General features: G+C 42.0%; 1 protein-coding gene across 1 annotated transcript in view; it reads left to right on the top strand.

Moving 5' to 3' along the window:
* FER (FER tyrosine kinase) overlaps positions 1–21,337 on the top strand; it is a 176,119-nt gene extending 154,782 nt beyond the window's left edge. Inside the window, exons 17-19 of the mRNA XM_056847980.1 lie at positions 7,457–7,611; positions 17,952–18,074; positions 21,151–21,337. Coding sequence (XP_056703958.1) covers positions 7,457–7,611; positions 17,952–18,074; positions 21,151–21,293 — 421 coding nt within the window. The 3' untranslated portion in view covers positions 21,294–21,337. The remainder of the gene's footprint in view (positions 1–7,456; positions 7,612–17,951; positions 18,075–21,150) is intronic.
* Positions 21,338–23,498: the final 2,161 nt, after the last annotated feature.

Here is a 23,498-nt window from a genome sequence, read left to right as displayed (position 1 = left end):
ATAGGTAATGGTGGTGCAGCCTTCAAGAGATTTTAACTCAAATGGGCTGGAGGTGAGGCTCTCACGCATAGTGCTTAGAAGTGGCTTAAACTGCTCTCTATACTTAGTGGTAAATCCTTTTTGGGGAGTCATAGAAATATAATTAAAGTAGTTTATTCCTCTGCATGATCTTTACTATGATACCAAAACATTCTTACAGGAGTTCTGCCAAGGGATGTTTTCCACAAAAGGATGACATTTATGTAGATTAGTCATTCGCAATTGTGTCAGATTTTTTTTTAAATAAACTTGATTCTTTGAATTATAGCCAACACATTTCTTTTTGGGCAAATGATTCCATTACCATTCACATTTGCAATTTTGGGATTCTTTTGTTGGGGTTGGCTCTCCAGACAGATGATAATTTGATGTCACTACAACAATCCAGCCTGGGTTTGTTATTTTATCCCTGCTGTCACTTTTGTAGAGATAGAAAAGGACAGAACAGTCAACTTGTTTTATGGTTGTTGTGGATCTGTGACCTCCTTTTAGGTGCTTCCATCAAACTTAGTTTGACCTTTGCACCATCCTACTGTTTCCAAATAGCATTCTGGGCAGATGTGAAAACTTCCATGTTATCACTCTGTAGTAGACTCAAAGTGGGACTCTTAACAATACATTAGCTGTGGGAGGAATCTACTTCACTGAAAACAAGCCAAAGCTTCTGCTCTCACCTTTTGTGTGATCTGAATGTCGATAGGCATTTTTCTTCCTTAATGCTAAATTGAGCATCTGAATTTCTGTATCAGTGGATGGAATGTAATGGCACAATGAATGAGTGCTTTTATCATGACTGGGATAGACTTTTTTTGTTCAGTTGTCAAACACGTCAACGGTACGTATATAGCTACTTATATTCTCTGTTGCACTGATGATGTAGCAACCTTGGAAAAGTGGCAGTCTTCTACTCACAATTCAGTCAGCAAACATCTTCTGCCTCTTAAGCGTTCATATTTTAGTAACAACTACTTAAATAAATCATCTTTGGATATTAGCTATACCTGGAGTACTGTGTACAATTTTCTATTCTATATTTAGAAGTATATTGTCCAATTTGACTGTAACTGGTAGAGTAAGATCATCAGGGCTTTTCAGTTAGCATAGCAATGATTAGGTAGCAAAACAGGCATTTAGGGCTTATTAAGAAATAACAGCTGCTTATCCTGTCATATAATAAAAGCAAGAGGATTTCAGAATCATGCTGCAGGTTATTTATTTATTTTTAATCACAATGTTTTCATGCTGAAAAGCTGATGCGTAGGAATTGCTGGCAGGGTGCAGGAGTGGTGAATGCTGTCGTTGACAACATCAAGTAATTATCTTGCATTCTGAACATGTTGTGGACCTGCTGACATTTGAAGTAATTCATGTTGTCACTGGGAGATCTGTATGATTTTCTTCAAATTATGATGGATTGAGTATCCTAGCTGCTGTTACTTTCTCTGTGAAGGCTCTCCTAATATTCAAACTGATAATCAATTTGAATATCTTATATAGTTCTGTGCAATTTTTAGCGGTAATTAGTCTAATGCTGTATAATGCTGCATTTTGACATATTTCTTGAGTGGAAAGTGTGAATCACGGATCTAAATGTAAAGCAAGTGCTAATGAGTGTGTGTCAGGCTTCCAAATTGAGGGCTAAGTTGTTCGGTATTGAGCCTATCCACTCAGCAAAGACTTCGGCTTGCATTGCCACAAGGAAGAGCTGCTGTAGCTAAGATTGGGTCTTAATGTAATACCGTTGGAAATAAAGTCCTATCCAACTCAGTGCTGAATTACTGAAATTGGACTACTGCTGTTTTCTGACTAAAGGAAGGAAATATGTTGGAAGAGACAAGAAACTGATTGCAACCTTTGTTTCAAGATGTAAATGAATTATGGGAGAAAGTCTTCATTCATAATGTAGCCTCATATTTCCATTCAGCACTCTGAAAAAATCATGAGGGTAAGTAGTAACATATTGTAAAATCAACAGGAATAACACTACATGTATTGACATAAAAAAAGAAAACTGCATTATAAATTGAGATGGGAGTGATAAAAATTCCATCAAAACAAGCTTGGAAATAACGGTTCAGAAACATTCCTCAAGCAACTCATTCATTTCACTTCCAAAAATGCTTGAAAATGTTTTGCTTTGTTGACATTCCTAGTTTGCCAACCATCTCTGCTAGTCCTAATGTACGATGCTCACCTTTGTGTATGCTCACATACACAAAACCTTGGCTAACTATTCCAGTTGAATTAATCTGGAATAATTGCCACCCTTTAGTTGATAACTAGTGACAGTGATGAGAACGCTTTCCTGTCATAAGTATGCATACGAGAGGAGAATCAAACCTCTTAGCGCTTCTGAATTGTAAGAACATTGTGTTAAAGGTTTCAAAGGATAATTAGAGAATGTAGGTTATTCGCTGAGTTCTGCCACTGGCAGACTATCATATGGAATAAATAACTGGTGTGAAACTCTAAGATTTTGCTCTTATATACTGTGATACTGTTGTTTATATATTTCTGTGTCGTACTGAGTATAATACCACTAATCACACTGCACCCTCATAAGGTAGTGTGAAAGAACTGGGGAGCTCTGAATAACGCTAAAGCTGAAAGACAGTATCTTCTTTTTTGTGTGTCATTCTCAAGGAGCATTGCCCAGATGGAACCCTAGGGAGATATGTAGTTGAGGTGAGCGAAGAGGTCAAGAGAAAAGCGTATGGGGGTGAAGGGTTAAGCAATCCTTTTTCCATCCAGTGCATCTTCCCTGCAGATTTGCCCTCTTCTTGAAATGCTTTTGCAGCAAAGAAGCTGTGCCCAGCATTTCCAGACTCTGCTGGACATGAACCAAGTAGTTGTAGCCTTGGCAACTCTGTCAGTCCCCCACTTGAGATACGAATCCATGCTGCTCCAGGCCTCCCAGCATAAGAAAGGTAGATGGTCTGTGGCACAGCTGATTTTAGACATGGACGGCCAGTGCTGCTGATTCATCACCATACAATACTTGACCCGGCACCAGGTACTAAAGGCATGTTACATCCCCCTGCTTCTTTGTGTGGCACTTGCATAGGCTAGTGTACTCAAGCATGACCCTAGCAACCCCACTTCTTCCCCTTGGGCGGACCCTCTCCATATTGTGCTTGGATCCAGCTCCCTCTGGCATTCAGTTATTATTGATGGGGCCATCAGAGGAAGGGCAGGAAGCATGCCCGCACCCAGCTTCAGTTGAGAATCCCCTCCCCATGGACCATTTATGTTGAATTTTAATATTGCTTTGCTTTTAATTCCTGAGACCTACTTTTGGAGCTCATTTTGGCTGAATAATAGGATACTTTGTGTGACGACTTTGTACAAGGTTACCTCATTTTGCAGAAGCTGCATGTTTTATTTTCTTGTGTCTTCTTACTCTGGTCACTGAACTTATCGAGAAGTGTTCCTTTGAGTAGGTGACCTACTTATCCAAAGCTACTATTACAATATTATATTCTGAGAACTATGAGATTCATATCTATTCATTCATTTAAAAGGTTCTTATTTATTGATCTGTATTAAACAACTATGATTCTATTACCTTTCAATAGAAGGAGCTGAATCAAGAAAGAATTGTAGAAATAGGTCTGTGGGCTGTACCCATAACTTGCATATAAATAACGTGCTATTTAAAAGCTTGTATAATTTTTAATCTTAATAATCCTCAAAGAAACAATTCATTACTTATGCATAGCAACCTGTCGGTTGGCAAACTATCTGTGCTGAAAGCGAACGGCAAACTCTTCGTAAATCCTTTTCCCAGGAATGACTTCTAATGCTGCATCTGTAATTCCCTACTTGTGTTCAAATAGTTTAACATTATTATTTTTCTTATGGACAGCTGTGCTCCTAAACAGATGCTTTAAAGAATGTTGGGGGTGAGTTTCTCTTTGCTGCAGGATGGCTTTTTGCTGAGCCTTTTGCCTTTTTGTTTTTACCAAGCTTTTGAGTTCTGTTTGTCAGTAGCGTAGTCCTCCAAATTTTTAAATCCGCAAGAGCTGCTGTAAAGTGATAAGAACTTGAGCCTGCAAAGTTCTGATGTTGGAAATTTTCTATTACTGGACTTATAGGCCACAATTCAGGGGACCATGTGACTGACTCATTGCACCTAGTGGAACTTGGAAATATAAGCCCCCCCCCCCCCTCCGGCTGGTTTCATAATTCAGGGGAGATTTCAAGGCTGCGTGAATTGTAGCACTGCAGGCTGCTATTCATAGGCCTTCCCTTTGACTATAGTCATTTAATATCATTCTAGATTTCAGAATGTCAATCTTATTGCTTCTCCCAAATAAGGGAGAAGGTAAAACTGGAACATGAAGGTGCTTTAAAATATTTCAAAGTTCCAGGCTTTTAATTCTGGTATGAGAGTCCAGAGCAAAAGTTATAATAAAACAGACCTTGTTTAATGCCAGGGCCCAGAATCACCTAGAAATGCTATATAAATTTGTTTATAGATGTCTGGGTCTGATCCAGAGAAATGGTCATAGATTTAAAATAAAATAAAATAAAATGTTGCCAATAAAAAAGCAACAACAACAAAGCATGTGGCATTTCTTCTCATCTATTTAATCAGTTGGACTGTGTCGAGCCTTTGTAATGCAAGTAATATATGAAATAAAATTAGTAATTATGGGTGAAACCCTTACTTAACCATTGGACTACATCTGAGTAACCTAACTGTTGAAAAGAATTGGGGGGGGGGGAGTAGGTGTATGGTACTCTGAACTGGTGGAGCAAGATGAAACACAAATGCTGTACAGCAGTAGTAATAAATCCCACCATTAAATTGTGTGCACATTACTTGCAAGGGCAGATTGGCCATTAAGACTACTGGCAAAAATCCTAGTGGACCAATGGCTACCTTTGCTCAAGTGTAGGATGAACTCAATCTGTTGCCGGTGCCTCCTTGCCATGTGAGTCAGGAAGTGCCTGGCATGTCGAAAGATAGGCCCTGTGAGGGATGCGCCTGGCCTTACCCCACCTGGCAATAGATGCCTCTGTACTGGGCTTGGTTGCCCCACCTGATGAGGCCTGGTGTGGCAAGGGATGGGCTGAGTCCAGCCTTTCTCAACACAGTGAAAAATGTGCCCAGCCTTACCCTTTAGCATGGTGCTCAGCCAAGCTGTGGGGAGTAGGACTGGCAGCTGAGCAGACTCATTTTCCTCCCTCCCGTCTTTGGCAGGGGACCAGGTCCATTTCCAGTACCATTTTCCCCCCTAGTCTGCCCCTGATTACCCATATGGATTTCAGTGTAGTTCATATGTGGATAACAGAATGCAGATTGCAGCCTGGATTTGGCATCACCAGTGGTCATTCTGCTTAAATCACTGGTTTCCCCACCCTTGCGTGTACATGCTCTTTATAGTTTTCATCTGAGCCAAGGAGACATTTACTGGTTTGTCTTTTTTTATTAGGTGTATTCTTCTCAGTGTCTTTATCCTACCAACAGTCTTATTAATTAATGTATTTGATACATTATTGATCATATATTTGATAAATTATTAAAGGGACTTGGAAGAAAGGGGCTGAGTATTTAAATTACTTTGTGGAATAATTGCTAACGAATTGTTATTTATATTGTTTGTTTGGTTTTCTTGTGTAGGGAATGCTTTACACTAGGCTTGTCCAAACTGCAGTCCCCGGGCTGCGTGCGGCCCAGGACGGCTATGAATGCGGCCCAACACAAAATTGTAAACTTACTTAAAACATTATGAATCAGCTATCGTTAGTGTCAGTGTATTTTATGTGTGGCCCAAGACAATTCTTTTTCCAATGTGGCTCAGGGAAGCCAAAAGATTGGACACCCCTACTTTACACTTTATCATAATATCTGAAACAGATGTTAACAATACAATCTTTATTATCTAGAGTCACAACAGGAATATTGGAGGACAAATAGCTTAACACTTGTGTCTGTTTGGCAACCAGCGGTGAAAAAATATGACCATTAATTGTTTATCTTCCCCTTCTACATTTGGGAGTTACGAGAACAAGCAGTTCTGGTTTTTTCTTCAGGCTGTACTAACCTCTTCCATCAGGTCTAGTTTTGTTGGGCAGCGTACTGGAAATAACCCTCAAGGGCTCTGTGGCTTCAGTGCTGTGTTGCACTGCATATGTTGCTTGTACTAAAAAATCCAGGAACTGCTTTACATTTCCAAAATCAAAATCCATCTAAAACCTTTTATTAAAACCAACTAAAATGATTAGCAGTACATTCAAATCCTTTAAAAGGCTGAGAATGGAATAGAAATATGGTATCTATATACTAATAACATGTGGCCCCCATATGCGGATACCTAAATCTTCAGGTCGGGGCCACAGCGACACTAAACGGATCTTTCTTCAAACTTGGGGGACCTAGAATGGAATTGCTTCATCCCTGGCCCCTGCTCTAGCCCCTGCCTCAGTAATCAAAGGATGGTGGCAGCTGCTGCTGGCCCAGTCCAGCTGCAGCAGCAGCAGCAAATACTAAGAGCTGCTCTGGGCCCAGCCGTTGCCAGGAGCTGCTGCAGGCTTAGAGCAGCTCTCAGATACTGCTGCCACTGCCAGGCTCAAAGGTAGGGAAAAGGGGGGGGGGGGAGACAAAAGACGGGTACATTGGCTTGGGGGGAGAAATAAAGAAAGAAGAGGGCATTGGCTTGGGGGGGAGAGAAAGAAGGGGGCATTGGTTTGGGGGGAAAGAGGAAGGGGTATTGCCTTGGGGGGGAGAAAGTGAACAAAGGGGCATTGTCATGAGAGAGAGAAAGAGAAAAAGGGGATTATCTGAAGGGGAAGAGGGAAAATTGTGGGATAGAAACAGGGGAGAAAAAGAGAGGCACATTGAGAAGAGGTGGGGGAAGAAAGGGGGACATTGTCTAAGAAGGCCTGGGGTAAGAGACATACAAGGGGTGAAGGGAAAAAAGGAGATAAAAGAGGATTGCTAGAAAAGGAGGTGGGGCAGAAAGAGAGAAGAAAACTTACATGGAAGGAATGAGGGGAGGAGGGTGAGAAAAGATTGATAGATAAAGGGAGGGGAGAAAGAAGAGGAAGATTGTTAGAGAAGGAACAGGGAAAGAAGCAAAGGGGGGAAGGGATGCACCCTCCCCACAAGTTTCTTGCAGGCCCAATTGTTCATTATATTAACAAATATTGGAGATTAATTTGAGAGATTGTGTAAAGGGACAGCAGGAGCCAAATAGGTAATGTTATGTAGATAGCAGTGTTTTCTAAGGTGCACTCATCTTCTCATTTGGTGGAAATTTTTTTAATTTTTTTTTGGGGGGGTGAAAAAGAAAGAATGGTAGGTAAATGCTATCTTTGCCCAAGCTCATTATGATAGATGTGGAATATAAAAATGCACAATTCTATTGTAGACTCTGGCTTTATATAATGGTTGTGCCTTTTTTCATCGTAGGGACCTTGCTGCCAGGAACTGCCTCGTAGGTGAAAATAACATACTAAAAATCAGTGACTTTGGAATGTCTCGTCAAGAAGATGATGGAGTCTATTCCTCTTCAGGCTTAAAGCAGATTCCCATCAAATGGACAGCTCCAGAGGCTTTGAACTATGGTAAGGAAATTGTATTAATAGCAGAAGTAAATTGAATACAAAGGTCTCCGGAACTTTTGCAGTGTCTTTTTTTAGACCTTAATTCTGTAAACTACTAAGTGTAACACTGGATAGGATGCAATTCAAAAATCTGATAAGAAATTAAAGTAGCTGATAACTTTTTTCTACGCCTTTTAGAGTTATTTCTTGGCAATACTGTGCATACTGCTGTCATCTTTGAAAATGAATACAGGTGTGCTGTTTATCAGTATGAGAATTGGCCTATAACTAGATGGCTTAGTAAAATTGAGGAAAGAATTTTAATTAGTTGGGATGCAGTTGCAAAATGGCTTGTATGTTTCTTTTTCGTAAATGGAGTAACAGGTATTTTGAATGAAAGAGCTGATTGGAGACCACCAAGCTTTGCTTGTGCACTTCTACCCCCAATATTCCCCTGTATTCCATTCCCCTACAGTCCCCCCTGAATTCTTTGTCAATGTCCCTTTTTTTGGTCATGTAGTGATGTGTCTGCACTGAATTTTAACCTTAGCTGTGACTTTCCTTAAACCAAAGTTTAAATGTGGTTAATGATGAAAATGTGATGGAAGACAATTCTGACATCTTAAGCATAGTTAAGAATTCAAGAAATATTGCTGATACATAGGGTCTAAATTTCTACAGTAGTGTTTTTACTTGCTCTTTGAAACCTAATATGGAATTTTTTTTAAAAAAAACAACTCTTCCTTCCAAGTCAGCTTTGTGTATAACAACTGCCTGTGTTATGACTTCAGTCACAAGAATGACTTGTGCAAACATTACAGTGACTAAAATTGTGCCTGGGAAGCAACCCAAAAAGTAAAATATGAGGTCAGCAGAAGGAACATAATAAGAGCTGTGCTGGATCAGACCACTGGTCCACCTAGTCCAGCATCTTGTTTCACACAGCAGGCAGCCAATTGCCCTAGAGCGTACAAAGTAACGAAGCTTCTCCTGGTGTTGCCTCCTAGCCCTGGGCTTCCAAGGTTTACTGCCTCTGAATATGGAGGTTCCCCTTACTCACCATGACTTGTAGCCATTGATTGACTAATCCTCTATGACTCTGTCTAGTGTCTTTTTAAAGACATCTGTGCTTATGGCTGCCGCTACCTCCGCTGACAGCAAATTCCACAAATTTATTACTTGTTGAGTAAAGAAGTACATTACAGGGATCAGCATTGAGATAAATGTTAATTTGTTTTAATTTAAGTAGCTAAACCCTTATATGCAACACTTCTGAATTTAAGTAAAATTACAATCATCCTTCAGAATGTACTGTATTGACATTTTGTGCATTTGCATAACTGCTCTTGAAAAAACCATGCATATATCCATTCACGGCAGTCTCATTGTTTCAGTTTGTTTTTAGTTTTGTATATCACTAATGTACATCATGCGTGTATATTATGTTCTTTGGGTGCCTTGATATTATACTGAGCAAGGTAAATGACTCCATGCAACTTGTACTTTTTAAAGAAATGAATTGCTTCTAACCGGCATCCCTGAATATCTTTAATGAAAGGTGTTAAATTACTAGATACTGAGCTCTGAAAGGAGAAGATAGGCAGGCTAAGAAAACTAATCATACTACCAACAGCACAGTGAATGTCCATAATTGCTTCCACCAGCTAGGCGGAGTAATTTAAAGCAGCATGAAATTATATTTAGTTTACGTGCAAACAGAACTTTCTGAGGTCAGAACACTTAGCATAACCCTAACTGCTACTGCTGCATATTGATTTTGTTTAGGCTGATAATGAACAACTTATCCCATGCTTTAAATATTTGGCAATTGTAAATATCAGTATGAGACCAGTGCTAGGGGAGAGGAAAAATTGCAAAATAAAAAACAGATTTTCAGAAGCTTTGGAGATCATTGAAGACTCATCAGCATAAACCCTGTGCTAAGCTGAACAGGCCCCTTTATGGTCGAAGAGACATACGCGCACTACAAGTGTCAGTGTGAATGTGGCCACTTGACCATTGGTCCCAGTTGCACATTAAAATGTCCACCTCTCACATGATAAATGAGCTGCTAGATTAGGTTATAAACATATTCAAGGGAATGCTAGTTGAAGCAGGGATTTGTGGAGAAAGTGCAAAGGTGCCCTACTATAGGGTTGCCAACTGCCTGGTTGTGGCGGAAAATTGCCTGCCAATCAACTGGGCTGCCCGCTGACCAGCTGATGGTCAGTAGGCAGAAGCAGAAAGGGGGGAGCGATCCTCCCCGTGTGCTCCCGGGAATGCTCCAACCTCCCGTTCCAAACTGCAAGCCCGATCAGTCCCGAACGGGCTTGCAGCATGGAAAGGGAGGCTGGAGCCTTCAAAGCCCCGCTGTGAGAGATCAGAGTTCGTGCAGAGCAGGGCTAGGAGGAAGGCTCCAGCCTCCCTTTCCATGCTGCAAGTCAGATCGGGACCGATCAGGCTTGCAGCATGGAGAGGGAGGCTGGAGCCTTTAAAGCCCCGCTGTGTGCACACTGTGAGAGATCAGCGCACATGCACAGCAGGGCTAGGAAACCGGAAGTGGAATCAGGGGAATTGCAAAACCAAGCATCTGTGATAATATCTTTTAGCAGAAAAATTGCCCAAAATAATCTTACAGAGACCTCTGGAGAGCATGACATTGTGAATGGATATCATCAATTCAAATGTATTGAAATACCACAAGCATAACATACAGTGTAGCCAAAGAGTCCCGAGATGTAACAAGGTACAGAAAAAAAGCAGAGAAGCCGGGAAGAGCAGAGCTCCAGCGTGAGCGTCTGCTGCCCGCAAATACCAAAGGGCGGTGGTATAGAAAACCCGGAAAACGGCCAATAGCCACAAAAAGCTGGGTAAACCAAAAACTCCGGCATAAGCATCTGCTGTCCAAAAACTCCAAGGGCAAATATATGGAGATCCCGGAAAACGGCCACTGGCAAGTATGGACAGATGGTCAATAAAGATTCATAGAGGTGAACCTATGTTCCGAGGATGGAATTCCGGTAAAATCCATTTCACCGTGGCTTCATCCGTCAGGAATAATTTAAACAAACAGCAAGAGATGTGCATCTATCTCACTATGCTGCAAAGCTCATAGCTTACAATTAAGTGGACAGAAGCTCCCACTGGAGCTCTGCTCTTCCCGGCTTCTCTGCTTTTTTCTGTACCTTGTTACGTCTCGGGACTCTTTGGCTACATTGTATGTTATGTTTACGTTATTTCAATATATTTGAATTGATGCCATCAGTGCTTGTTATTGTTTGTAACCTCCAGGTACTAGCTGGAGATCTCCTGCCATAACCACTGATCTTCAGCCGATAGAGCTCAGTTCACCTGGAGAAAATGGCTGCTTTGGCAATTGGACTCTATGGCATTAAGTCTCTCCCCTCCCCAAACCCTGCCCTCCTCAAGCTCTGCCCCCAAAACCTCCCGCTGGTGGTGAAGCGGGACCTGGCAACCCTACCTAAGCAGGGGAGACTTGGAGCAGAAAGCCTGCAGGATGGAGGAAAGCAAAAAGGGAGAGACTGGAGGCCAGTTAGTGTGGGAGGGATTGTTCCTCCTCCAGGAGTCTTTGCAGGTCCCCTCTTGTTTAGTAATAATACCCAACACTGCAAAACCTGTTAAAAGGTGCCAGATATTCCAAGTGCCTACAAGCAGTGTGCAACATATTCCACTCAAGAGGGGTTCTGCTCAAGGTTCCGAAGAGCCTACTTTCTAGGCTTGGAGGGAGGGCAAACTAAGTGAACTGTCTTCTGTCTGGCTAAAGAGGCAAAGGAGGTGATTCACGGTCCTTGTTTCCAAATAGGAAAACAGATGATACGTTTTAATGCCAGGAGATGTGTTTGAAGGTGGTCTAATCAGGGGCAGGTGGCTTTGGCAGGCAATTTCAAGTAGTCTTAATTACATTATTGGGACTGTCAGACCTTAGGCTTGCCATTTGCCCGGTTATGGCAGGCAATTACCCACCAATTAACTGGGCTGCCCTCACCCCTCATCATCACGATGGGGACACTCTAACATTCTCCCCCAAAAACTCTATCATTTCCAAAGAGTTTTTGGAGGACAATGCTAGAGTGTCCCACATGATGCCAGTGCTTCCGGGGTAAACCTGGAAGTGACATCATCATGCAGCACACATTGTGCGCATGTGGATCCCCCTCCCAGCCCCTCCTGTAAGAAGCTCCTGCTGGTGGCGAGGGGGAACCTGGCAACCTATCAGACTTATTTGTGGGGAATACAGGGTTTTTTAAACATTTATACCCTGACTTTTCTCTTGGTTCAGGGTGGCAGTGATTGCAGTTCAATGCAAGTTCATTTCTTTTTTTGGCAGAATTCTAATAAGGCAGGATCTTTTTGTGGCTAAAATCACAGTGATTAATTGTTTATTGTGGTCTTTGATTAATAACCAGATTGCCTTACATGCTGCAAGGCTTGGCTTCTCTCTGGGTCATCTGTTTTCCCACAGTAAGTGGCTCTTTGTTATTTGAGGGCTGGAATGCCATTTCTTGATCTCATGTGATTGTGGAAAAGATCTGATCCCACATGAAGATGTAAGGAAGGAGAAGGAATATAAACCAAATTAGAAGCTTAATGGCAACAAAACAAGCAGTGTACAACAAGACCTAGTTGATTCTGTAAGGGTACAGTGTGGCCCCCATCTGCAGATACCTAAATTCACAGATTGGGGCCACATTTACCCCAAACAGATTTTTCTGCAGACTTGGTGGACTTAGTTCTGCAGAAAAATCTGAAAATTAAAAGAAAAATCATTGAGGGGTTTTAATTCCTGCTAAATTAAATAAAGCGAACATACTTACCTTAGGTGGCACGTGCAGGAGGCATGATGGGTCCAGCAGCAGTGGTGGAAGTGCAGCCTGGTGAGAAAGCAGGGATGGGAGGAAATGAGGCCTCACTGCTTGGAGCCACTCCGGGCAAGCCAGCAAGAGTGAAGCTGCGCTTGCCTGGAGTGGCTCTAGGAGAGCTGGCAAGAGTGGGGTTGTGGTGGGAGATGCCTTGGCGCACCCACCTGGAGCAGTCCAGGTGAGCCATCAAGAGCGGGGCAGAAAGAGAGAGCTGGGGTAGCAGGGCAGAAAGAGTTGGTAGTGGGGCAGAAAGAGAGAGAAAGAGAGCTGGGGTAGGGGGCAGAAAGAGAGAAAACGGGTAGGGTAGCAGAAAGAGAGTGAAAAAGAGAGCTGGGGTAGGGGGAGAGAAAGAGCAGGTATAGGTGGGCAGAAAGAGAGAGCTGGGGTAAGGTGGCAGAAAGAGAGAGAAAGAGTGCTGGGGTAAGGTGGCAGAAGGCGAGAGCTAGGGTAGGGGAGCAGAAAGAGAAGAAGAGTAAGAGAAGGAGTGCCAGGATGGCGAGTGAGAGACAGAAAAGTAGGGCAGGAAACAAAGATGGGGTAATCCCCCCTCCCTGCAAGTTTCTTGTTGTACCCACTTGTGAATACATAATTAGTGTTGGAGAAGAAAGGGTGTTGCTGGTTGTCTGGCAATTTATAAGACTTCTGCTTAGCTGGGCTCTGGGCTATTCCACAGCTGCTGAAACGTGTTTATCTGCAAAATATGCTGAGCAGAAGCCATACCTGTAGACTTAAGAAGGTGAATGCCCTTATGAAGGGTACAGTTGGGAGTTAAGTGTCATTGACCAGATAAAAACCATTAACATTTCATCAACTAGTAAATAATGATTGCCAAAGTAATAACATGCTTTGTCTCTAAACCTGAAGCATATACATCTTCAGACTATAGAACTAATACAACAGCATTTTCGGAGAAGAAACCAAGAAAGTAATCCATTAATTCATGGGACAGTTTTGTGGCCTATGTGGACGAGTTTCTGAAAAATTTAGATGTCTACTTAGTAACTTCTTCGTTCTGGGGACTTGGGTGTCTTATAGTAGTAAAAGGTAAAGGTAAAGGTCCCCTGTGCAAGCACCGGGTCATTCCTGACCCATGGGGAGACGTCACATCCCGACGTTTTCTAGGCAGACTTTTGTTTTGCGGGGTGGTTTGCCAGTGCCTTCCCCAGTCATCTTCCCTTTACCCCCAGCAAGCTGGGTACTCATTTGACCGACCTCGGAAGGATGGAAGGCTGAGTCGACCTTGAGCCGGCTACCTGAAACCGACTTCTGTCGGGATCGAACTCAGGTCGTGAGCAGAGCTTTTGACTGCAGTACTGTAGCTTAACACTCTGCGCCACGGGGCTCCTGTCTTATAGTAGTACTAGAATCCAAAATCTCAAAACAGTCTCTGCTGCAAAGCATTTAACCACACTGACTGAGAATATGAAGCAGACTGCTTGCAAGTCATTCAGCTTGAGTGCAGCGATTCACAAATCAGTGACTGACCGATTTCAGTAGGCATTTCATGGTTGATCATCTCAGGAAAAGGTTTCCTCATCAGAGCAGTGTTAGGAAGCTCTGAGGTAGGAGTGGGAAATTCCATACCTCTTCAAAAATTATGCCTAACAAAACCATGGTATTGCAGTCCTTACCATTTTAAACAAAATCATAGAGAAAATACATTATGTTTAATAACATTAGCTGCCTATAATTAATTTGCTGTAATCATAACAGAAATTATAGTAGATTTATCATCTACCGTATTTTTTGCTCCATAAGAGGCACCTGACCATAAGACGCACCTAGTTTTTAGCAGAGGCTGTGCAGAGATGGAAGTGGAAGGACGGAGGGAAAGAAGGAAGGAAGGAAAGAGAGGGGGAGAGAAAGAGAGAGGGGTTCCCAGCGTCTCCCCCTCACACACATGTGCAAACCTCCCCAGTTTCTCCCCCCACACACACACTCATGCAAGAACAATGGGGAGAAACCTCCGTAGCTTCTCCCCTGCCCCTCCTAGCAAGCAAGCAAGCACCTGGCTGCACTAGCAACCGGGAGCGATTGGGAAATCACCTCCGCAGCTTCTCCCCCACCCCACCCCCAGGAAGCAAGGAAGCACCCGGCTGCACTAGCAACCGGGCGCGATTGGGAAGTCGCCTCTGCAGCTTCTCTCCTACCACACACCCAGCAAGCAAGGAAGGAAGGGAGCAAGGAAGGGAGCAAGCAAGCAGCCGGCTGCACGGGCGCGATTGGGAAGTCGCTTCTGCAGCTTCTCTTCCACCCCATCCCCAGCAAGGAAGGAAGGAAGGGAGCAAGCAAGCAGCCTGCTGCATGAGCAGCCGGGCATGATTGGGAAGTCGCCTCCGCGGCTTCTCCCCACCCCCCAGCACACAAGGAAGCAAGCAGGGAAGGAAGCAAGCAAGCACCCAGCTGCATGAGCAGCCGGGCACAATTGGGAAGACGCCTCTGCGGCTTTTCCCCTGACCCCCCCCCCCCAAACAAGCAAACAAGCACCCAGCTGCACAAGCAACCGGGCGCGATTAGAAAGTCGCCTCTTCAGTTTCTCTCCCTCCCCCCCAGCAAGCAAGCAAGCACCCGGCTGCATTAGCAACCGGGCGCAATTGAGATACCTCTCTGCAGCAGGGGAAAGCAGCGCTCTGCCGGACAGACCGCCGGACAGACACAGGAACCCCAGCATTTTCCTCTCGGCGATTTGGCTCCAGTTACGGTAACACACACACATTCACTCCATAAGACGCACAGACATTTCCCCTCACTTTTGAGGAGGAAAAAAGTGTGTCTTACGGAGCGAAAAATACGGTATATAATAGAGATCTCTAAATCTCAAATCTCTCTACTGAGAAAGGAAATATTGTCTTGCTTATGATAAATATCCTAAAACAGTAAGTCGAGAGCTGATCTGACATCAATCAACTTGGGTATATTTCAAAGGTATTCTGGCAAGATACTAGGCTTTGTGACTTGAGGAAATTGTTTTAAAATGACAGCAGTGTCAATTTGACACACATTAACTGCCACTCTACATTGTTGAAAGGGAAAGGGGGCAGTTTGGTTAAAATATAGAAATATTTGGAAGTGGGATTTATACAAGGAAGAGTAAAAAGTGTTTTTACTGATTTACATTTTCCAAAATTGTTTTATTTTGCAGATAAGAATTTATCTACAAAACAAAAGGAAAGGACTGTAAAAAAATCGATCTGATTTTAAACTCCTCACTGATACTTTAAGCCAGTCACGTTAGAATAAACTGTATTAAAGGTTTAAGTGATTTTATGGTCTTTAAAAATAATTCACTCTTAAAGCCTTCAAAGAGTAATATCAATAAGCAAAGAGTATTGATTAATAGGTTGATTTCATTTGTTATATATTATTCCCATGGAATTAGTTTTTGTGCCCAGAGGAATTGTTACCTTCTTATAGTGGCATGTATCCTGCTACTCTGTGTACTGTACCGCTTCCCAAGCTGGCTCTTGTAAAAGTTATATATATTTTAAACAGACTTCTGTTTTACTATTGGTTGCTGCAGTGGTACTTCACATTTATTCCTCTGTCAATTTTTTAAATCAACTTCATTAAAATCATAGTAGCTATGCTCGGAGTGTACAATTTTACCAGAATTCAAACATGCCATTTACAAGACAGATAAGGGAGCCAAATTCACAGTCAAGTTTTAAGTGTTGTCCTTGTGGCATGCTGCCCAGCTGCTGTTCCATTTTAAAAGAAGGTTGCTTCTTCCTTAGCTGTGAGATATGCATCTGTGAAATTTGCAAGCTGAAGGTATGGTTGGCTCACTTAGCACAGCACACTGTTCTTTCATAGTGGCTTAGCAGAAAAGTCCCTTATGTTGTGAGGATGACAGGGTGACAGAAGCAGTACTAAGATTACTTGTAAGGAATCTAACCATGCAAATCTATGCAGAGTTACTCCAGTCTAAGCCCACTGAAATGAATGGGCTTAGACTGGAGTAACTCTCCTTAGGATTCTTATGAAAATCATTTTGCAACTCCAGTACTTACAAAGGTTTATGGAGATACTCAAGTAAATACCCTTTTGCATTATGACTTTGTGGTCTGCTTAACTACGCGGCAAAGGTATCAGATGAGTCCTGTAAAGCTGTGTTGTTTTGTTGCACATACTCCCTGGTCAGAAGGATGGTCATTCTGCTGCTGACCTCCTGTGCTTTGACTATTTCAGAAAACCCATGCTACCATTCTGTATATTTTATGTCTTCTTAGCAGTGTAATCTGTTCCGATAGTTAGAACTCTCTCATCCATATGCCGCTATTTTTTTGTGGCTAGAAATGTGAAGGCATGGGGAAAAAACAGAAAAATTCAGAAACCCCCCCTCCCTCTTTTTTCCAAAGGAAAAAATTGGAAATGTTTGAGAGTACTGAAATATTTCCTATGAAATATTTTCTCTTTTCAAAGGAGTGAAATGCTTTTAAAGACATGGTGGGCATGTTGTAGACATATGCAGCTCTTAAATCTAAGATGCATGCCTTATCTTCATGAGGGGAGCGTGCAGGGCTCTCATTAATTTTCATCTGTTTCATACCTTTTGTTGTCCTTTTGGCCTGACTTGTGGTTGACCTTTACATCTCTCCCTCAAATAGGGTTGCCAACTTTCAGGTACTAGCTGGAGATTTCCTGCTATTATAACTGATCTCCAGCCGATAGAGATCAGTTCACCTGGAGAAAATGGCCGCTTTTTCCAATTGGATTCTATGGCGTTGAAGTCCCTTCCCAAACCCTGCCCTCCTGAGGCTCTGCCCCAAAAACCTCCCATCGGTAGCGAAGAGGGACCTCGCAACCCTGCGCTCAAACCACTGTGACACATATACCCACAGACTGGGTAAAAAGTAGTTTATTGCCTACCTTTCAGGAAGGAGAAAAAAGATGAGAAGGAAGTGGGGCAGAAACTGCACAAAACCTCAGAGGAAAACAGAAAGTTTCATTGAAAATTTAGCTCTCTCTTACCAGATAGCAAAAATTAAGGTGCATGTGTTAAGATATCATAGGGTTCATCAGCTTGCAGTTTTCCCTCAAGTATTGAATATATTTGCAGTTTTACTTGTATTAAACTAAGGCATTTATAAATTTTAAATTCCATAAAGATGTCAATTATTGCAATTTTACATGCTAATTAAGTTATAAACAACACATTGTATGTGGTTAAAGCAGTAATATTAGTTTAGGTTTGATAGGATAGTAAGTATCACAAATGTTTCCATTTTTCCCAAATCTTTCCTTAGAAGAAAAAGGTTTTTTGCCCATGGCTTCAAAATTTCTGGAAATTTTACATTGTACCTTGTGGCAATAGTTTGAAGTTGCTGCCTCCCAAAGCTGAGGGAGGTATATGGGTAGTATCTCCTGTTAACTAAACTTTCCTTCTGCAGAAGCTGTGGGGGACCCCTTTGGCTTCCTAACTCCTTCACAGTCTATGCATGCCATTGCATTATTGCTGTCTTTTTTTTTTTTAATCTGCAGGGCGATACACTTCTGAAAGTGATGTATGGAGTTTTGGTATCTTACTTTGGGAGACGTTCAGTTTAGGTGTGTGCCCATATCCAGGAATGACTAATCAGCAGGCACGGGAGCAAGTAGAGAAAGGTAATTGTGTGTCTGGAGTTTTGCGTGTGATTAAAAAACCTGACTACAAGTAATCCTAGGTAAAGTTTTCTGATATTTGGGATGAAGGTCTTATGTACAGAGTTTTGGATAGAGGGTAACTGCCACAAAAAGTATCATATAGATGATTTCGCAAGTACTGTATTTGTTGGATAGTTTGGGTATTTGAAATCTGTTTCGATAAAAAAAAATTTAGCTATCTGATTTCTTCAGAATTCTCTGTGAGCTTGTTTTAACAAGATAATGTAACTCTATGGGGACCTCTTTCTTTTAATACCTTTAAATAAAAGCAAAGGGGAAAGGGCCATTTTTGCACTGATAGAATACAGCATCTCCCTGAAATGTTGTTCAACCATTATGTAGGCCAAGGGAAAAATGAGACAAAATATGAGGGCAAACTAGAAGACCTCTAGGCACATGATGAGACCCATTGACCCACATCATTAGCATTGTGAAAACTGCTTTGCCATGAAGAAAGAAACCTATAAGATGGCCATGGTTGCTCCATTCAGGTTTCTTATACATATCACAGTGGCATGAGATACAGCCATGGCTAAGAAGTTCTCATGTTGCTCACTGAAGACACAAATGAGACTCAGCATTCACAGAAATATGACCAAAATGCTCTATGTGACAAACGTTGCTTACATTTTACTGTAATCTTATGCTTTATTGGAGGTTAGCAAGGGGTGTAAAGTTCTATGTGAAAATGAAGCAAAACGTCAATATTTCTAATAGTCAACATGACCTCATCTGTGGAGACTTAAATCTGCAGATCAGGACCATGTACAGACTGTAGACAATATTTTTGCAAACTTGGGAGACCCCGTAGGTTTGCTGGAAAATCAGAGATCTGGGGAAAATGGGGAAGGGGTAAAATCACCCAAAATAGAAGTGTTTGCGGGTGCGCACACAAGGCACCTCTGCTGGAGCCACCTCTGCTGTTTCCCTCTGTCTTCCTTTCTCTGAGGAGAGGAAGAAAACTGCTCACTGTGATGGCTGCATCAGAGGCTCCAAGCCAAGCAATGTCTGGGTTGGGTGCAGAAGAGACACTGTCATCACTTCTTCCTCCTCTTCCTCCTCCCCCCCGCCCAAGCAGGCCCACATCGGAGCAACCCACAGGTTGAACTGAAATGCCAGAGCGTCAACAGCATCTTCCTGTAGCAACCCTGCACGTCTGAATGGGCTGCACTGCCATGATGGGCAGGGGGCAAAGGATGGGGTGATATGGGGTGGGCAAGGAGGGTTGCCTGCCTGTGTGGGGCCCACGGTGAGAAGAGGGGTAGGTAGGTATGCAGAGCAGCAAGGAGGGGTGTGTGCAGGCAGAGTGGTGAGGAGGGGTGAGTGAGTAGGCTGAATGACAAGGTGGTGTGGGCTGAGGAGCAGGGCAGGAGGGCAAGAAAGGTTATAGAAAGGGAGAGTGGCAAGAGGGGTGGATGAGCAGAATGGCTAGGGTAGGCAGGCAGAGCAGTGATGAGAGGAGTGGGTGGCAGGGAGATAAGACTGTGGAAACAGCAGGTGGTGGGAGGACAAGAGGGAGGTGGGGGACCAGTGTTGGAGGATAAGGAAGGAGAAGGAAGATGGTGTGGAAAGAAAGAGATATGAGGATGAGGTGGCAGTGGGAAGAAAGGGTAGAGAAAGGTAGCTGGGGGTAGGGGTGTCAGAAGCCTGAGGAGAAACAAGGATCAGTGAGGTAATTTCCCAGTGAGTTTCCCACAGGTCCACACTTATCTCATTTAAATGTTAGGCAGAGGAGCGCTTATCAGTATGCTTTTCAGAAAACAGTTGCACTTTCCAGCGTGGTGTAGTGGTTAAGAGCGGTGGACTCTGATCTGGAGAATCGGGTTTGATCCCCCACTCCTCCACATGAGCCACGGACGCTAATCTGGTGAACTGGATTTGTTTCCCCACTCCTACAAACAAAGCCAGCTGGGTGACCTAGGGCTAGTCACATTCTCTCAGCCCAACCAACCTCACAGGGTGTCTGTTGTGGGGAGGGGAAGGGAAGGTGATTGTAAGCCGGTTTGATTCTTCCTTAAGTGGTGGAGAAAGTCGGCATATTAAAAACCAACTCTTCTTCCTCATATCCAGTAAGTCACTATCTCTAATAAAGTTCCATAGGGTACTGTATGGAATTGATCATTATCTTGTTTGTACTTTCCATAAGATCCATACAGCAAACATCAACAATACATAGAGGTTTTGAGGAGGTTTCCTATCTTTGAGATTATAGAATATAAAGCTTGTTTTTCCAAGCTCTCGAGGCTCCTCTTTCATAGTTTGTTTAAGAGCAACCATATTCTTGGCCTCTGCCCCCACCCCCCCCGGGAAGATTGTTCATGTTTGAACAGCAGGGAGAAAATGCTGTATGCTGATTGAGCAAAGGAAACAATTTGCTGCGTGCAAGAAGAGTAAAGTGAATTCAGAATGATATTGCAGAAGAAAGAGAGAGGCCTGATTAAAAATGGGCAAAGCTGTCTGAGACAAAAAACAGAATAAGAAAACAAAAGTGGAAGTGTGATTAAGGCTGCAATCCCGAGCATCTCTACTGAGAAGTAAGTTTGACTGATTTCAGTGGAACTTTGGAATAAGCAGCAGATCTTAAAATAGAAGGTAACAATAATGGTGATAGAAGATGAAAGCATTTACCAAGAACCAATAAACATATATCTGAAAGTACTGTTAACAAGGTACATGTTTCATTTTAAAAACTTAATGCTGTACATTGGTTATTCTTGAAATAATAAACAGCTGAATGCAGATGTGCAGTCATCATTTCAGATAGATTGTACCTGTGAGCTTGTGAGACGGGGTGATTGACCCATCCTGACAATTTATTTTTTTCAACTCATTCAATGTTGGGCCATTTAGTTTTCAGACTTGCAGTGCAACCTGTTGTGGATATTCCTTAATATTATTAAGAGAAAGCATGCGTCTTTTAATAGTCTGTGGGTATCAGCTCTAAGGAAGTTGGGTCATCTAATTTTAATTAGTCTTTTTTTTTCATTTTCCAAAGTTTGAGTACATTTTCAACAGTCATCTCTTTTCTTTATGTTAGGCTATCGAATGTCAGCACCTCAGAAGTGCCCAGAGGAGATCTATAAAATAATGCACCTGTGTTGGAATTACAACCCTGAACTCAGACCAAAATTCTATGAGATTTACAAAGAACTGGCTGCAATCAAGAAGAGAGTGACATAGTGAACAACTAGCAGGATTCAAACTTCTCTTTTTCTAGAAAGTAATATTTTGTCATGAACACCTATGCATTTATATCACGTTGCTTTTGGCTTTCTTCTGGGATTTCTTTTAAAAGAACGGTTTGAGTACAAATTTGTCAGACTGCAGGAACATCATACATATGTGAAAGAGAAAACGAGGGCTTTGCCAAATGCTATATAACCAATCACAGGGATAACAGTCTTTTAGGTTGTGTGTACTTAGAAAACACACACATAAGGGACTCTGGCTCTTTCATTTTACTGTGATAAATTTCTCACGTTTTTCACCCTTTTCCTCAGCTTTCAGTTCAGTTCCAATTTTTCACGCCAGCCATTCTGTCAGCTGAGTGACTTACACACCATTCCTGTAAGTCTTAAAACTGAAGGCACTGTTTTTAATATTACCTCAATTTTAAAAGATAATACAATGCATTACTCAAAACAACACCAGCAGCTAATGTAATCTTGGATTTGCTAGTTCTTGTTCTAAAAAACAAAATAAGCTAAAGGTTGGTTTGTGGAACAGGAAGTGCACTCTTAAGTTTCTTGCAAATATTCCAAGACTCAGTAAACATTTCCAACAATGAATGTTATTTATTTCCCTTTTTTAAAAACAGGAAAAAAAACACAATTCGCCAGGAATCAGCATGCACAAATCTATGTTTGGTCTAGCCTTTATTTTAAAAAAGCTGAAGCTGGGTCGTGTATGATATATATTTGTCAGGAAATATTGTATATGATCTGTCTTTTCTGAAAGATGAGCTATACACAGTTGTTTCTGAATGTGCACATTTAGAAGTCCTGTCAGCAAGAAACATGTTTGAGAATGAGAATGGCATACAATGAAGGTAACCAGCAGCATTGATTTTTGATGGGAAAGGGAAATTGCCAGATTGGCCTTTAGAAGCTCTGTGTATTGATGTTCCTGTTCTGTATGCTGCTGGAGCAAGGAAAAAGGGAAGAATTATATTCCATACACACTGCCCAAGGAGAGAAAAAATCTTTCAGTAGCAAAAAGATACTTCTGATTATACTGAAACAAGGAAATGTAAGTGTCTTTTACACTGAACAAACCACAGAGTTGTAGGACTTCCCCGCCCCCCTAATTGTTCTCAGTTTCTTCCGGGTTTATTCAGTGAACACTTAACATACTCATCCACATAGGCCATCCCAGGGCAACAAAACTGTGAATGGATTACATCTGGGGTTTCCTCTTTTAGAGCTTTTCCCAGCTACTTTGTAAACTGATGACATGATTTTAAAGGGTTTATCCATAGTGGCAGAGGTGCTCGGTCTTGCCTAAAAGAGCAAAGTGATAGAGTCAACAAGTTGATCACTGCTAGCCCAACGGTATGAAGGTGTGGACATAAAATTATGTTTTGAACCTTAAATGGCATTTTGTACAGTAGAACCAAGATGTTACATGTTACCTATTTTGCTGACCCTTCTAGCCAGAGCAAATTTGCTCTTTTTGGTGTATTTTTGTGGTAGTACAGAGTGGTAATGTTGAACAGGGTGTCTTCTACGTGTTGTCTAGAAAGACTGATGTTATTAACAGGATAAAATTTAATGTCAGAATAAAATGATAAAGCATTTGTATTGAAGAAAACTGTAGGTGGACTTGTTAGCACGCTAGCACAGGGGAAAGTTGGGCTTCTTTCTTTATTCCACAAGGGATTGGTCCATGGGTTCAGAAATCTAGTGCAAAAGCAGAGGATGGGAAGAAAATTTAGTGTTGTCTATTTACCCTGGGAGTTTCTTTATTTAGCAGTGGGCATACACTGGTCTTAAAAGATTTGTTCCAAATGAGAAACATTAGTATGGTTACTGTGATCCTAAAGGGATCCTAAACAGTGTGCCTTAATTCATTGGCATTCCTGTGTTAAATGAAATGCACAAAGACTGAATGCTAACACCACAAGGGGGAAATCACAAATCTCTCTGCTGCAGGTCTTCATCTATGCATTCACTAATGTATAAATATAAGAACAAGAATGTATTTTCCTTTTATTCCTGGTGTTCTTAGTTTTTCTCTTAAGGGTTAATATTTTTATATAGGAGAGACTATACCATTTCTAAAAGTCTTTTGAATGTACTCTTCCTTGTTGAAAGGCAAAGGACAGTTCTTTGCCTTAATTTGATTAGCAGGACACACTGTTCTGATCTTCTTGTACAGATGTAAAGG

Source organism: Euleptes europaea, chromosome 4 (genome assembly GCF_029931775.1).
Source record: "Euleptes europaea isolate rEulEur1 chromosome 4, rEulEur1.hap1, whole genome shotgun sequence".
Classification (NCBI taxonomy): domain Eukaryota; kingdom Metazoa; phylum Chordata; class Lepidosauria; order Squamata; family Sphaerodactylidae; genus Euleptes; species Euleptes europaea.
This window is presented reverse-complemented; position numbering and strand designations above follow the sequence as displayed.